Here is a 12,560-nt window from a genome sequence, read left to right on the forward strand (position 1 = left end):
AAACATGCAAATAACCGTCGAACTAAATACTCAAATGTCAAATTTATAAATTTAAAAAAATTATAAATTTTAAAATTTTAAAATCAGACAGAGAGGAAAAGATATATAAATGAATAAGATGTTTTTTTTTTTTTTTCATTTTTTCTTATTATATAAATCTATTTAACTTTTATACTTGTCTAATTCATTTAAGAAAAATGTAATAAAGTGTCTAAATTCTAAAATGATATTTATAAAAAAAATTGTAATTGATATATTATATTTTAAAAAAATTGATAAAAAATACATTAAATAAAAAATTATCAAATACATTGATACTAAAATTTTTAAGCTTTATAGTTAACATAATGACATATATCCTTTAGAAGGTATTTGATTCGAAAATTCTTAAATTTTAATAGAGAAATTGATATTAAAGAGGAACGTGTGTGTTAAGTTTTGTTGAACTTATGGAATATAAGATTTTTGCATTTGGTTATATGAATGTAAGATTACGTAATAAAATTTTTATTGTATTATTTTTAATAACAGTGAATAACATATGACATTTGAAACAAATAATACGTAAATAACACATGAATAAAAAATAATTTATTTAAAATTTTGTTTATTTAGTATATAAATTGTTCATTTAATTTTTTTGTTAAATTATTAAAGTAAAAGTGTTTTAGATTTTATTACACATATAATATATGTAATAATAAATTTTATATGTAATAATAAAATTTAAACATAATATAATTTTTTTTCATTTTTTCAATAAAAATTATGTTTTTAATATTAAAAACGTCATCTTCATTAAAATTTAGAAATTCTGAAAAATATATATTTTTTCATATTTGTAACAAAAACCTTGTTTTTTATATTAAAAATGTTATTTTTGTTGAATTTAAAAAAATATTTTTTAATATTTTCAACAAAAATCACAATTTTATTTTAAATATATCATTTTTGTTGAATTTTGAAAATTAAATAAAATGCAACATGTAAAATTACTACCTTTTTAAAGTAAATAATGTTTATGTAATATGAAAATATAATTAAGTTAGTGCAAATGTGACAAAAAATTATTATTTTTTTTTGGAAATCTAAAAAGAAAATTCAAGGAAAAATTTTTTTAATTCTCCTACTTTCTCCTTTTTTACATTGTTGAGATTGTAAAATTCTTAGTAGGGGAGAAAATTTTTGAATCAGACTAAAGAATTAGTTAATAAAAAGTTAAATTTCAAAATGGAAAGCTAGATTCGTTAAACCTAATAGTCCTTTAAAAAGTTAAAGTATATTGAAAAATAACAAAAAAATTTTGTTTGTAGAATTAAAAACTTATTGATAGTATGTGAAATAATTTCTTTTAAATAAAAACTATTTTTTTAAAATAGCAACTTAATTTTAGAGAAAAATATCAAAATTCTAGGAGAAGGAAAGGAAAATTCAATTCTCAACCTCGTTGGGACACGCTTTACGAGACAAGTTACAAACTCCAGCGGGGGCTGTCACTCCATAAAATAAACGCAGTAACGGTCGTCTTAACTTTGCTTCCTCAATTTAAGGAAAACACCAATATCAAGACAAATTGAATTTTGCACGACCCAACTCCAACGCTATCACCATAATTTTCAACCATGAATCATCAATGTCATGTCTTTTCTGTTGTCACTGATGATGGTGTTTTTGGGTATTTAGTTGAAACTAAGCTGTTTGGAGATTGAATGAGGGGAAAACCTGGACTTACGGTTTAAAAAAAAAAGGGATATTGGAATTGGTTTTTCAAGATGTGTTTCAAGCTCAAATCTAAGGTGTTTGAGGGTTTTGTGAGGAACAAGGTAAACATTGAATAATAAGAAAGCTTAAGGGAGAAAGATGCTTAGTTTGTGTGTATTTGAGCCTACTTTTGATTTTATATATGAGATGAAGAGGTGATAATATGATTAAAATAATTAACAAATGATAATGAATTTATATGAAATTAAAAAAAAATTACTTGAGTGATTATAAATTACATTTAATAATTCTTGATAAGCATGAAATGCATTTAATAATTTCAAACAAATTCGAGACCTAATATACAATTCAAAAGTGATGTCTTAATGAGATATAAGTAGAGGTGTTAAGCAGTCCTTCCTTGGCGAGAAGCAAGCCTGTTTTATGACAATAAATTTGGATGTCGAACTTCACTTGTAGAATTGTAACGATGTGATAATCAGGCGTGTATTAACTAAACGATCAAGGAGAATGACTTTGATGACCGAGTAAATAAACATAATAACCACCAAACTAATTGTGGACAGCAAGGTCACTGCCATTTTTTGTTGGTTTAGTTTCTCATTGTCCATCTGTGCTTTTTCCTCAATTGGAATCCCTTAATTCTTCTTGTTTTTTTTTTTTCTTTTTTTTTTTTTTAATTATTATCAAAGAATAGTTGTTCGCTTTACACTCTATAAGCTTATGGTCTAAATCATTCTATGTAGATTTAAATAAACCATATGAAAGAGAATGAAGTAACTGAATTCCAAACGCACTATTTTGAGTAAAATTAGTTAAAAAATCAGCAGAAAATCACTTTTCTGTATACATGTTTCATACAACCAATTCAATCCTTCTTCATCAAATTTTCTGTCCTTAACATTTGTGGTGGACTAATGGGAAAAAAAGTACTATAATTCTACCAAGATAGTCAGGTAGGGAAATGAAAACGAACAACGCTTTTAAAATGAGAAAGAATGTTATAAACATTTTCCTACTTTGACAGCCAAGAGATGCTACATTCATCCTGTGGTCTTGGGACCCAAATGACCAGAGCCTAGCATACGGACACACCAACAGCATTAAAGAATTATGTATAAGACCATTAACTCCAAGCCAACGATGCTTAAAGCTTTGACGGTGTCACCACTGATTTACTCCAATGAAAAGTAGACATGTTCAAGGATCAGCCGTTGCTTGCGTGGGCAGAGGCTATTACCAAGGACTATGAGAAACAACTTCTGCAAACAAGGACCATAACCAGATTAACTTCTACCACCCCACCGGTTAATCGAAGTTCCTAATTCCATCCAATCGGCATTCAAGATTCACCAACCTCCTTAAATTACTACCAGCACAAGAAGACACAAAAAATGTCCCCTCCCTCCTCTCAGATATTTCTAGTCTCAAAAACACTACACCTCAACTCACTTGCTCATTTGTTCTGCATCCTCTCTCTCTCTCTCTCTCTCTCTCTCCCTTCCAAAAACTATTTTTTCTCTTTCTCTGATAATGGCTGAAAAGACAGTAAAATGGTTGTTTCTCATTCTAAGCTACCTGTCCTTTGCTCTTGTCTTCTCGGCAGGCAACCCATTGATAAAGAAGACCTACATCGTCCAAATGGAAAAGTCTGCCATGCCAACATCATTCTCTAGTCAGCTGGAATGGTACTCGTCAAAATTAAAGTCAGTAACGTCCAACACCAAGAGTGAAGGTGATGGAGATGATGAAGATAGGATAATCTATAGCTACCAAAATGCTTTTCATGGAGTTGCTGCTCAGTTAACTGAAGAAGAAGCTGAGAGGCTAGAAGAAGAAGATGGTGTAGTAGCTATACTTCCAGAGACGAACTATCAACTGCACACCACAAGGAGTCCCATATTCCTCGGATTAGAACCAGAAGAGAGTACTAGCATCTGGTCTAAAAGACTTCCAGACCATGATGTCATAGTTGGAGTACTTGATACTGGAATTTGGCCAGAAAGTGCAAGCTTTAATGATACAGGGATGACACCAGTGCCCGGTCACTGGAAAGGAATATGTGAAACTGGACGAAGCTTTGAAAAGCATCACTGCAATAGGAAAATTGTGGGTGCAAGGGTATTCTACCACGGATATGAAGCTGCCACCGGAAAAATCAATGAGAAAAACGAATACAAATCACCACGAGATCAAGATGGGCACGGTACTCACACAGCAGCCACTGTTGCTGGCTCTCCAGTACGTGGCGCAAATCTCCTTGGTTATGCCTATGGAACAGCTAGAGGAATGGCACCTGGTGCAAGAATTGCAGCTTACAAGGTTTGCTGGACTGGTGGGTGCTTCAGCTCAGATATTTTGTCGGCAGTTGATAGAGCTGTGGCCGATGGAGTAAATGTTTTGTCAATATCTTTGGGTGGTGGGGTATCATCTTACTCTCGTGACAGTTTGGCAATAGCAACTTTTGGAGCAATGGAGATGGGTGTTTTTGTATCTTGCTCAGCTGGCAATGGAGGACCAGATCCAGTCAGCCTCACAAATGTATCACCATGGATCACTACAGTCGGTGCTAGCACCATGGATAGAGACTTTCCGGCTAACGTTAAGCTAGGAACTGGGAGAACTGTAACTGGAGTTTCACTCTACAAAGGCCGGAGGTTTCTGTTGGTAAACAAGCAATATCCTCTTGCTTATATGGGCAGTAATTCAAGCAGCTCTGATCCAAGTTCGTTATGTCTAGAGGGAACTTTGGATCCAAATGCCGTTACTGGAAAAATTGTGATATGTGATCGTGGAATAAGTCCTCGAGTGCAGAAAGGTCAGGTAGTGAAAGATGCTGGAGGAGTAGGAATGATTTTGACAAACACAGTAGCAAATGGTGAGGAGCTTGTTGCAGATTGTCACCTCCTTCCAGCAGTTGCTGTGGGAGAGATGGAAGGGAAGGCAATCAAGCATTATGCTTTGACAAATCGAAAAGCAACTGCAACTCTAGCATTTCTTGGTACCAGATTGGGGATTAGGCCATCTCCAGTGGTGGCAGCATTTTCATCTAGAGGACCAAATTACCTCACAATAGAAATTCTGAAACCTGATGTGGTCGCACCTGGGGTGAATATTCTTGCTGCCTGGACTGGAGAATTAGGTCCATCAAGTCTTCCAACAGATCACAGGAGAGTGAAATTCAATATAGTATCTGGGACTTCCATGTCATGCCCTCATGTGAGTGGAATTGCTGCCTTGCTCAAGGCCAGACACCCAGGGTGGAGTCCTGCAGCAATAAAATCTGCTCTAATGACAACCGCATATGTTCATGATAACACCCGAAATCCTCTCCAAGATGCTTCGGTAGCTGCACCTTCAAGTCCGTATGATCATGGGGCTGGACACATAAACCCATTGAAAGCTCTAGACCCAGGTTTGATTTATGACATTGAAGCCCAGGATTACTTTGAATTCCTCTGCACACAGAAATTAACTACAACGCAGCTAAAAGTTTTTGGCAAGTATTCGAACAGATCTTGCCATCACACACTTTCCAGTCCAGGAGACTTGAACTACCCAGCAATCTCATTGGTTTTCCCAGAAGACACTAGCATTTCAGTTTTGACCCTCCACAGGACAGTCACAAATGTCGGCCCTCCTATTTCAAATTACCATGTTGTAGTTACACCATTTAAAGGCGTCACCGTTAAAGTTGATCCAGAATCCCTAAATTTCACCAGAAAAAACCAGAAACTATCTTACAAGATCACATTCACAACAAAATCTCCGCAAACAATGCCCGAGTTCGGAGGGCTGGTGTGGAAGGATGGAGTGCACAAAGTAAGAAGCCCGATTGTTGTCACATGGTTACCACCATTGTAAATTGCAGGAATGGATTTTCGGTCACCTATGATTCCAAATAAACAGGATGTTTTCTAGAGGGCTAAGGGGCTCGCTAATTTTATCATTAATGCATTGCTTTCTCTGTTTTTTACAACAATTTTGTACCTTTCACATGATAGAGCTGTTAAAAACAAAGTGTTCTATTCTATTCACCATCTCAATCGTTTGGAAAGACATTAAGTATAAAAGTCGGAGTTGCTTCCGATGGGTATTCCATGTCGCATGATTCTTTTTCCATGTCGCATGATTCTTTAGCTTTCAGCAACCCAGTATTTATATAGCCATAGTCATGGTTGCTATAGTCAGATGGGCCAAATCTAGTATAGCTTCATTATATGTTTCATTCACCAAAAATAACAGTTTGAGCCATCTAGTGTAAGCTTTAATCAAACGCCAGGGCACCGCAGGTTTCAATGCCTAGATCAAGCAGACAAGAAATGAATATCTGACCACTAAAATTGGACGTGCGTACAACTGAGATAGCGTTACCTAGCCAGCAGAAAAAAAGAGAGAAAACAGAACCACATGCAGGAACTCAAAAACTCAAAATAGGCTCTGTTTTTTTCTATTCTAATGTAGACGATATCTACTTTTAAAGATGTGGTTAAGCATTAAATGGAAAATTATATACTATGATACAGTAAGTCTCACTCTACCACCAACTATATTAATCACTGATTTCCTCTCGAAATAAATGGCACACACAGCACACAATTTTTTACCTTTTCATTCAGAAATATATAATCCAATGCAAATATCAACATTTGTCATTAAGTTGAATGCAAGCAATTTACTGTTATTCATGAGAAAAAAAAATGTTAAGAACGGAAGACAATTCATTTTGTGGTTAGAGCTCAGTCTCTTCCTTCTTTCCTTATGACTTCATTTCATCCACGCGTTCTGATAATTCTGTTATGCACAATTAAGGATCAGCTAAAATCGTAATGTACCCAACAGGTTTTCACACCACCTACTCACCAACTGGCATAATAAAACAAATGAATTTAGAAAGACCAACAACCTGAAGGATTCTTCCTTCTGTTGTTATCATAATTATTTTCATTATACATTTTAGGTACAGTTTCATATTCTCATTGATAATTTTTTTTCTAAATCTACAGATTGGAAGGGGGCATTAATTAAGTATTTCACTTATTTTATTTTGTTTGTCCGAAGATGTCCAAATTGAATTTAGAAAAGCAGATTACGTAAAAAGATGCAACAATGGTAGCCAGATAGGCCATTTGAACCATAGGTAGAGACACAATTTTACCTCAACAAGCAAAGGAAGAAATGTTGGAATGGAAACATATATATATATATATATATATATATATATATATATATATATACACACACACATATGAGTAGGGATCTACTTATACTAGTGCAATTGTTACACATTATATATATATATATATGATATATATATATATATATGATGAGTAGAGATTCACTTATACTAGTGCAAGTATTACACACTCCTTTGACTCTTTGATCAAAATTAAATCCATAACACTTAACCATTTTAATTTAATGATCAAAAAAATGTGTAACACTTACACTAGTGTAAGTGGAATCTATCTATCTATCCATCTAATAGATAGATAGATAGAGATATATGTATATATATATATATATATATATATATATGACCAGATAAAGGAAATATAAGACTGCAATGAAATTTCATAGCCGTGAATATAAAATGGAGAGCCATAAAGTGAGAGTCATTGTGTGTTATCACCAATCCTATAAAGGAAAACATGATTGCCTCTAGAAAAGGTAATAATCTTAAAATATGAAAACAGCCTTTTAGTAGATAAAATTCTTTCTATTATTAGAAACTTAATCTATTAAAAAAAGACCACCTAATATCACTTACAAATATCTATTTCCATTCCTGAACATATATTCTATTGTAAGTGTCCAACATCAGGTTCAAAAAGAGTCCAATGAATAGGCCTTTCCTGGTGCATAGAGATGATTTTCATCCTCACACTGTCATTAGTAAGCAAACAGCAAAAAGAACTCTATTCATTTTTTTCATTTCAAGTTCTGAAACTCAAAATAGTCATGGTTAGTTCCTAACAATGTTTTGAAACTGTAACAAAGGTTGAACAGATGAGGGTTTCGGTTCCCAGTCCAACTGCACTTGCTGAGGTACCTGACATTGTAAAAGGACAAGATTATGCAGAGTTTAACCTTGTGGAGTCTGTTCCGAAAATGAAAAAAAATAAAAGTAATTTACTCTCAAATAACAAGTCCTGCCTCCTGTGGACAGCCTTTATGCCTAAAAAATATGGAGTGAGCTGAATAATGTAGTAAAAAAGAAACAAATTCAATATGATGAACAATGCATTTGATAAAAGCTAGCACAATAAATTTTCTTCTATTACTGAAAGTAAAATTGGCACTGTCATCCTCTTCAAGTGTCATGTCCAGATGGGAGTTAGAAAATTTTCTGTCTCAAAGTGACAGAAAGTTCTTTTACTATCCTTGAGCCTGATAAAAGACCAAACTCTTTCAAATATTACAACAAGAAGAAATCAGTGCCTTTTATGAACAACCAACTGAAGACCCTAGGAAAGCCAAGGGCTCTTACTATTTCTTGCATTCCAACCAACATAACTATTCAATTATTTAAACTTTACCAGATTTCCGAATGGGAAAAAATAGCTTTCCTATGGCTATGACTGAAAAATGAGAACCTTGAAACTCTATATAAGTTGGGTTGGGCTGAAATCGACAGGATAAGGCACAAAGATTAGTCAAAAAGCTTTGTTGTCCTGATATCTGAATTGTTATTTGTTGTTCAAACTATTCTCAGATGAAAGTGTAGGGTGGTTCTTCTTTCAGATTGATGGATCATCTGCCTAATCAACTATTTCATCTCCTCAACTACCTAATTTTTTGGCAGAAAATCCAATCGCCTTTATCAGTTAGTAGCAGTGCAATGCACGATGCAAAGACATCTATTAATCAGAATTGGTGATTCTGTATCCATACATAACAGTTACCAAGTCAGATAGATAACAACATAAAAAGATTATCTCAACGGGGTCTGTCGAATAAGTTCTGGTTTTGTCCCATGTTGTTAGTTGAAATTTTTTTACTTTAATCTACCCTTTATGTCCAGAAAAGCAATTATCAATTTTCCCCAATCAGTAAAAGACGTTCTGTTCTTGCATTTCACTTCAAATGTGGATGGCAAACAAACAAGTTATGCTCTTTTAATTTTGCCGCAATTTTCCAGCTTCACCGGCAACCATGAAAACAATAATACAATGCAAGTGCTAGTGTCACGGACCTAAGGAAGAGTCCTGAATCCCATATCGAATATAATAGGAGGGTCATTAGGGTATATAAGGGTTCACACCACCTCTGCTTTGTGAGGCGTCTTTTGTAGGACAAAATCCTGAGACCAGGGGAGCCAGAGCGTATAATACCTCACAAGGGTGTGAACTGTGCCAAGAAGGCTAATCTGGGACGCCGGATGAGTGCATGTCCAGGTCCTGGAGCCGTGCGGGTTCGGAGCTTAAGTCTCGACCCGTGACAAGTGGTATCAGAGCCAACCCTAAACCGTTCGATCTACGCCAAGCGCCTCGAGAGAGGTAGGCAAGGTGGCCAACCTCTGTGACGAGGTTGGGTGGGGGAGAATCTCACGGACCTAAGGAAGAGTCCTAAATCCCACATCGAACATAATAAGAGGGTCACTGGGGTATATAAGGGTTCACACCACCTCTGCCTTGTGAGGCGCCTTTTGTAGGACAAAACCGCGAGGTTATGGGGGCCAAAGCGGATAATACCTCACAAGGGTGTGAACTATGACAGGAAGGCTGATATGAAACATCGGATGAGTGCATGCCCGGGTCCCAAAGCCGCGCGGGTTCGGAGCTTACGTCTCGACCCGTGACACTAATACATGAAAATTTTAAAAAAGAGAGGCAACTAATTTGAAAAAAATATATATAGAGAAAAGTGTTAGAAAAAATAAATAAAAAAAAAGAAATAATAGAAAAAAATTTTGGTTTGAGGCGTGAATAACATTTTTTAAAAACAATTATGCCTTTAAGATACAATAAAATCTCAAACTCTCTAATAAGAAGTAGTGATAATAGTTATATTGAAAGATTTATTTATAATGAATGAACATACATAAACTTCTATTAAGATGGTTATGACCTTTTGTATAATCATGATTTTTATGAACAATAATTTATTTATATTCAAATAGTTATGACCATTTGTCATATGATAATTGTTTCTGTTCAAACATAATTATTTAAAATATGAGTAAAATTAATACAAAAATTAATTTTATTCATAAATAATTAAATCTTTCTATCCAATGTGAGATGTACTACATTTTAAACTATCAACAATCCTCCACTAGTTTGGAATGTTGATGCTTAATTTTTAATTTTTTACACAAATAAATATTATAAATACAAGAAGGTATCTTTCGATTTAAATATTCAATTAGTGTATATATCTTAAAATTCTAATGAAGTTAATGGTGTCCGTAAATTAAACCTCAACTCCTAATATTAGAATTAAAGATATAACACATATAATACTTATTTATTCTTTTGTTCGAAGTTTATAACCGCTTTTAGTACTATTATAGCTATGTGCTTACCCTATTCATAAATATTTACAAGAGAGACCCCAATTCTTCTTGTTTAAGCGACACCATTTCTATGTTTATATAGGTAGAGTTTTCATTATGTCGTCATTACTTTAGATATTTAAAACTCTATTAAGAGTATAAAAACTCATCATCCCCATATAATAGATCACACTAGTTTCTAAAATTTGAATGAATTTTATTAGTGCTTAACAGACGCATAACAATAACTTATTTTTACCCATTAAACTATGTAATTAGAGGTTACTAATTCAAAATTAGGTTCCCATTATTGGTATCTAATAATAAGGGTTTAAATCCATTATACTTATAGTACTACTAACTAAATATCTTGGAATTCAATTTTCTTTTATAGTAATTACGTTCACTTGAGATTGAATTTATAATATAATCACTTCAGGCTAATATGTTTGAACTTTTTATTTTGCATATCATTTATATGCTCCAGACATTGTTGCCTCATTTTTATCATTTTAAGAAATAATTGATTTTGGTTGTAACCATAATTCTATACTCACAAATTTCAACCATTTTATTTTCATATTTGTATGCATCTTTAATACAATTATACTTGTAGTACAATTGGATAAATTCAATGAATAAACCAAAATATTTTAGTCATTTTAAGTTTTTAAGGACTTTTTATGATTTTCTTTAATAAGTATCTAAACTTATTAATTTGTATAATTTGCTCATAAAATTATACTGAAATCTTACAATATTATGATGGTAATTTTTGTTTCTTTTGATTTTTATTGCCCCCATCATGTGCAAGTATACATTCTTTTATTAAAGAATATCTCATTCAATTGTCAAGATATCATATATATACTTAATTAAGTTTCAATTTCATTTATCTTTTCATTATTTAGTGGTTTTTTTTTTTTTTTTGTTTAAGTAAGAGGCCTCCAAATCAAGCTTTAGTGAAAGATAACTAGTAAATATCTTAATATTTATATAAAAGTTTCAAAACTTTTATATTCTAACTCAATATAAAAGTTTACTTCAATAAGCAGATTTCAAATATAATCATGCTTCTGTAGTCTCTTTTTAAGACTTTTTATATCCATTGATATATACTTATTATGAATCTACTTCATCACGGATACTATTAACAATTTTTTATTACCATGAACAAAACCATTTTTATCACCCAAATGGATCAAAAAGTATTTTTTTGCTATTATAAAAGTTTTCATAGTCACAAGATCTTTGAATTACTCATGGCTTCTAAAGTAAGTATACTTTAAAATTTTCACTATATAAAACCATAGATGATAAATCATTTGTACAATTCATGAATTAGATCATATACATAACAAAAATTGCTACAACGTGATTAAGATTGTCGCATCAATTTTGGCTTATGGCTATTCTAAGCCAACCATAATAATCCATATCATACCTATAAATCATTTAGATTTGGCTATTGAAGTTATCTCATTTATAGTGATAGCTTTTAGTGAAAACCAACAATCTTAAATGTTATCATGAGTTTCAAATGCATATATTAATTGCCCAATGGCCAATTCCAAGTTCATGATTATTGAAATCTCTAAACTTGATTTCAAAATTTTATGAGACTTTTATTTTTCCACAATTGTGCAGTTTATATTTTCTGTTATTTATCACTTTTAATTGATCATAATATTTTGGATATATAATAAATTCAAACTTTTTTTATAAGACCAATATGCCTATGTACAATAAGAGTCCATAATATATTTAACTCCAATTTCAAATACTTTCACAATTATTTTGTGATCAAATGTTCATGTCTAGATTACTATATCAACACAAGTTATAAAACATGAATCTAAAGAATCATTTTTATAAAATAGTATAAACAATAGTTATAATATGATTTCTACTCATATTTTATGCTAAGATTTCTGATGAATTTGCATTGGTTAAATCATTAATTGGCTAACTTCAAGGCTTACAGCTTTCACAAACCAATATTTTTATCTAAGCCCATATGTTAATTTGGTATATAACCAGCTATATCTTTGCCATTGTCATGAAACTATTGAAAACTTCATAAATTTATTCACTTTTCACTTTAACAGCTAGCAAAAAGTCATTTTTCTAGGTACAAGAAGCAAAAATGTGTTCATTGTCTTTAACCAATAATATATTAATTTGATAATGGCATTTTATCTCCATAGTCCATATCTTTCTTAACATATAAGAAAGAAATTCCATTTCATTCATTTTATTTTCATAATATATGACAAATTGTACCAATGTTCTCTATGCCATCACAAAATGGAATTAAACATATGCATGTATTGGTGCTTTT

At 32.3% G+C, this 12,560-nt stretch overlaps 1 protein-coding gene across 1 annotated transcript; it reads left to right on the plus strand.

Moving 5' to 3' along the window:
* Nucleotides 1-2,775: 2,775 nt before the first annotated feature.
* On the plus strand, nt 2,776-5,820 carry LOC111290907 (subtilisin-like protease SBT1.3). The gene has a single exon (XM_022882425.2). It carries the CDS (start codon nt 3,256-3,258, stop codon nt 5,584-5,586), a length of 2,331 nt encoding a protein of 776 aa, XP_022738160.2. The 5' UTR covers nt 2,776-3,255; the 3' UTR covers nt 5,587-5,820.
* Nucleotides 5,821-12,560: the final 6,740 nt, after the last annotated feature.

The sequence above is a fragment of the Durio zibethinus genome, chromosome 11 (assembly GCF_047325235.1).
Source record: "Durio zibethinus cultivar Kanyao isolate XHJ-2024 chromosome 11, ASM4732523v1, whole genome shotgun sequence".
NCBI lineage: Eukaryota > Viridiplantae > Streptophyta > Magnoliopsida > Malvales > Malvaceae > Durio > Durio zibethinus.

Coding starts and splice junctions, on each gene's coding strand:
- LOC111290907 (XM_022882425.2), top strand. CDS start 3,256: ATGGCTGAAAAGACAGTAAAATGGTTGTTTCTCATTCTAAGCTACCTG.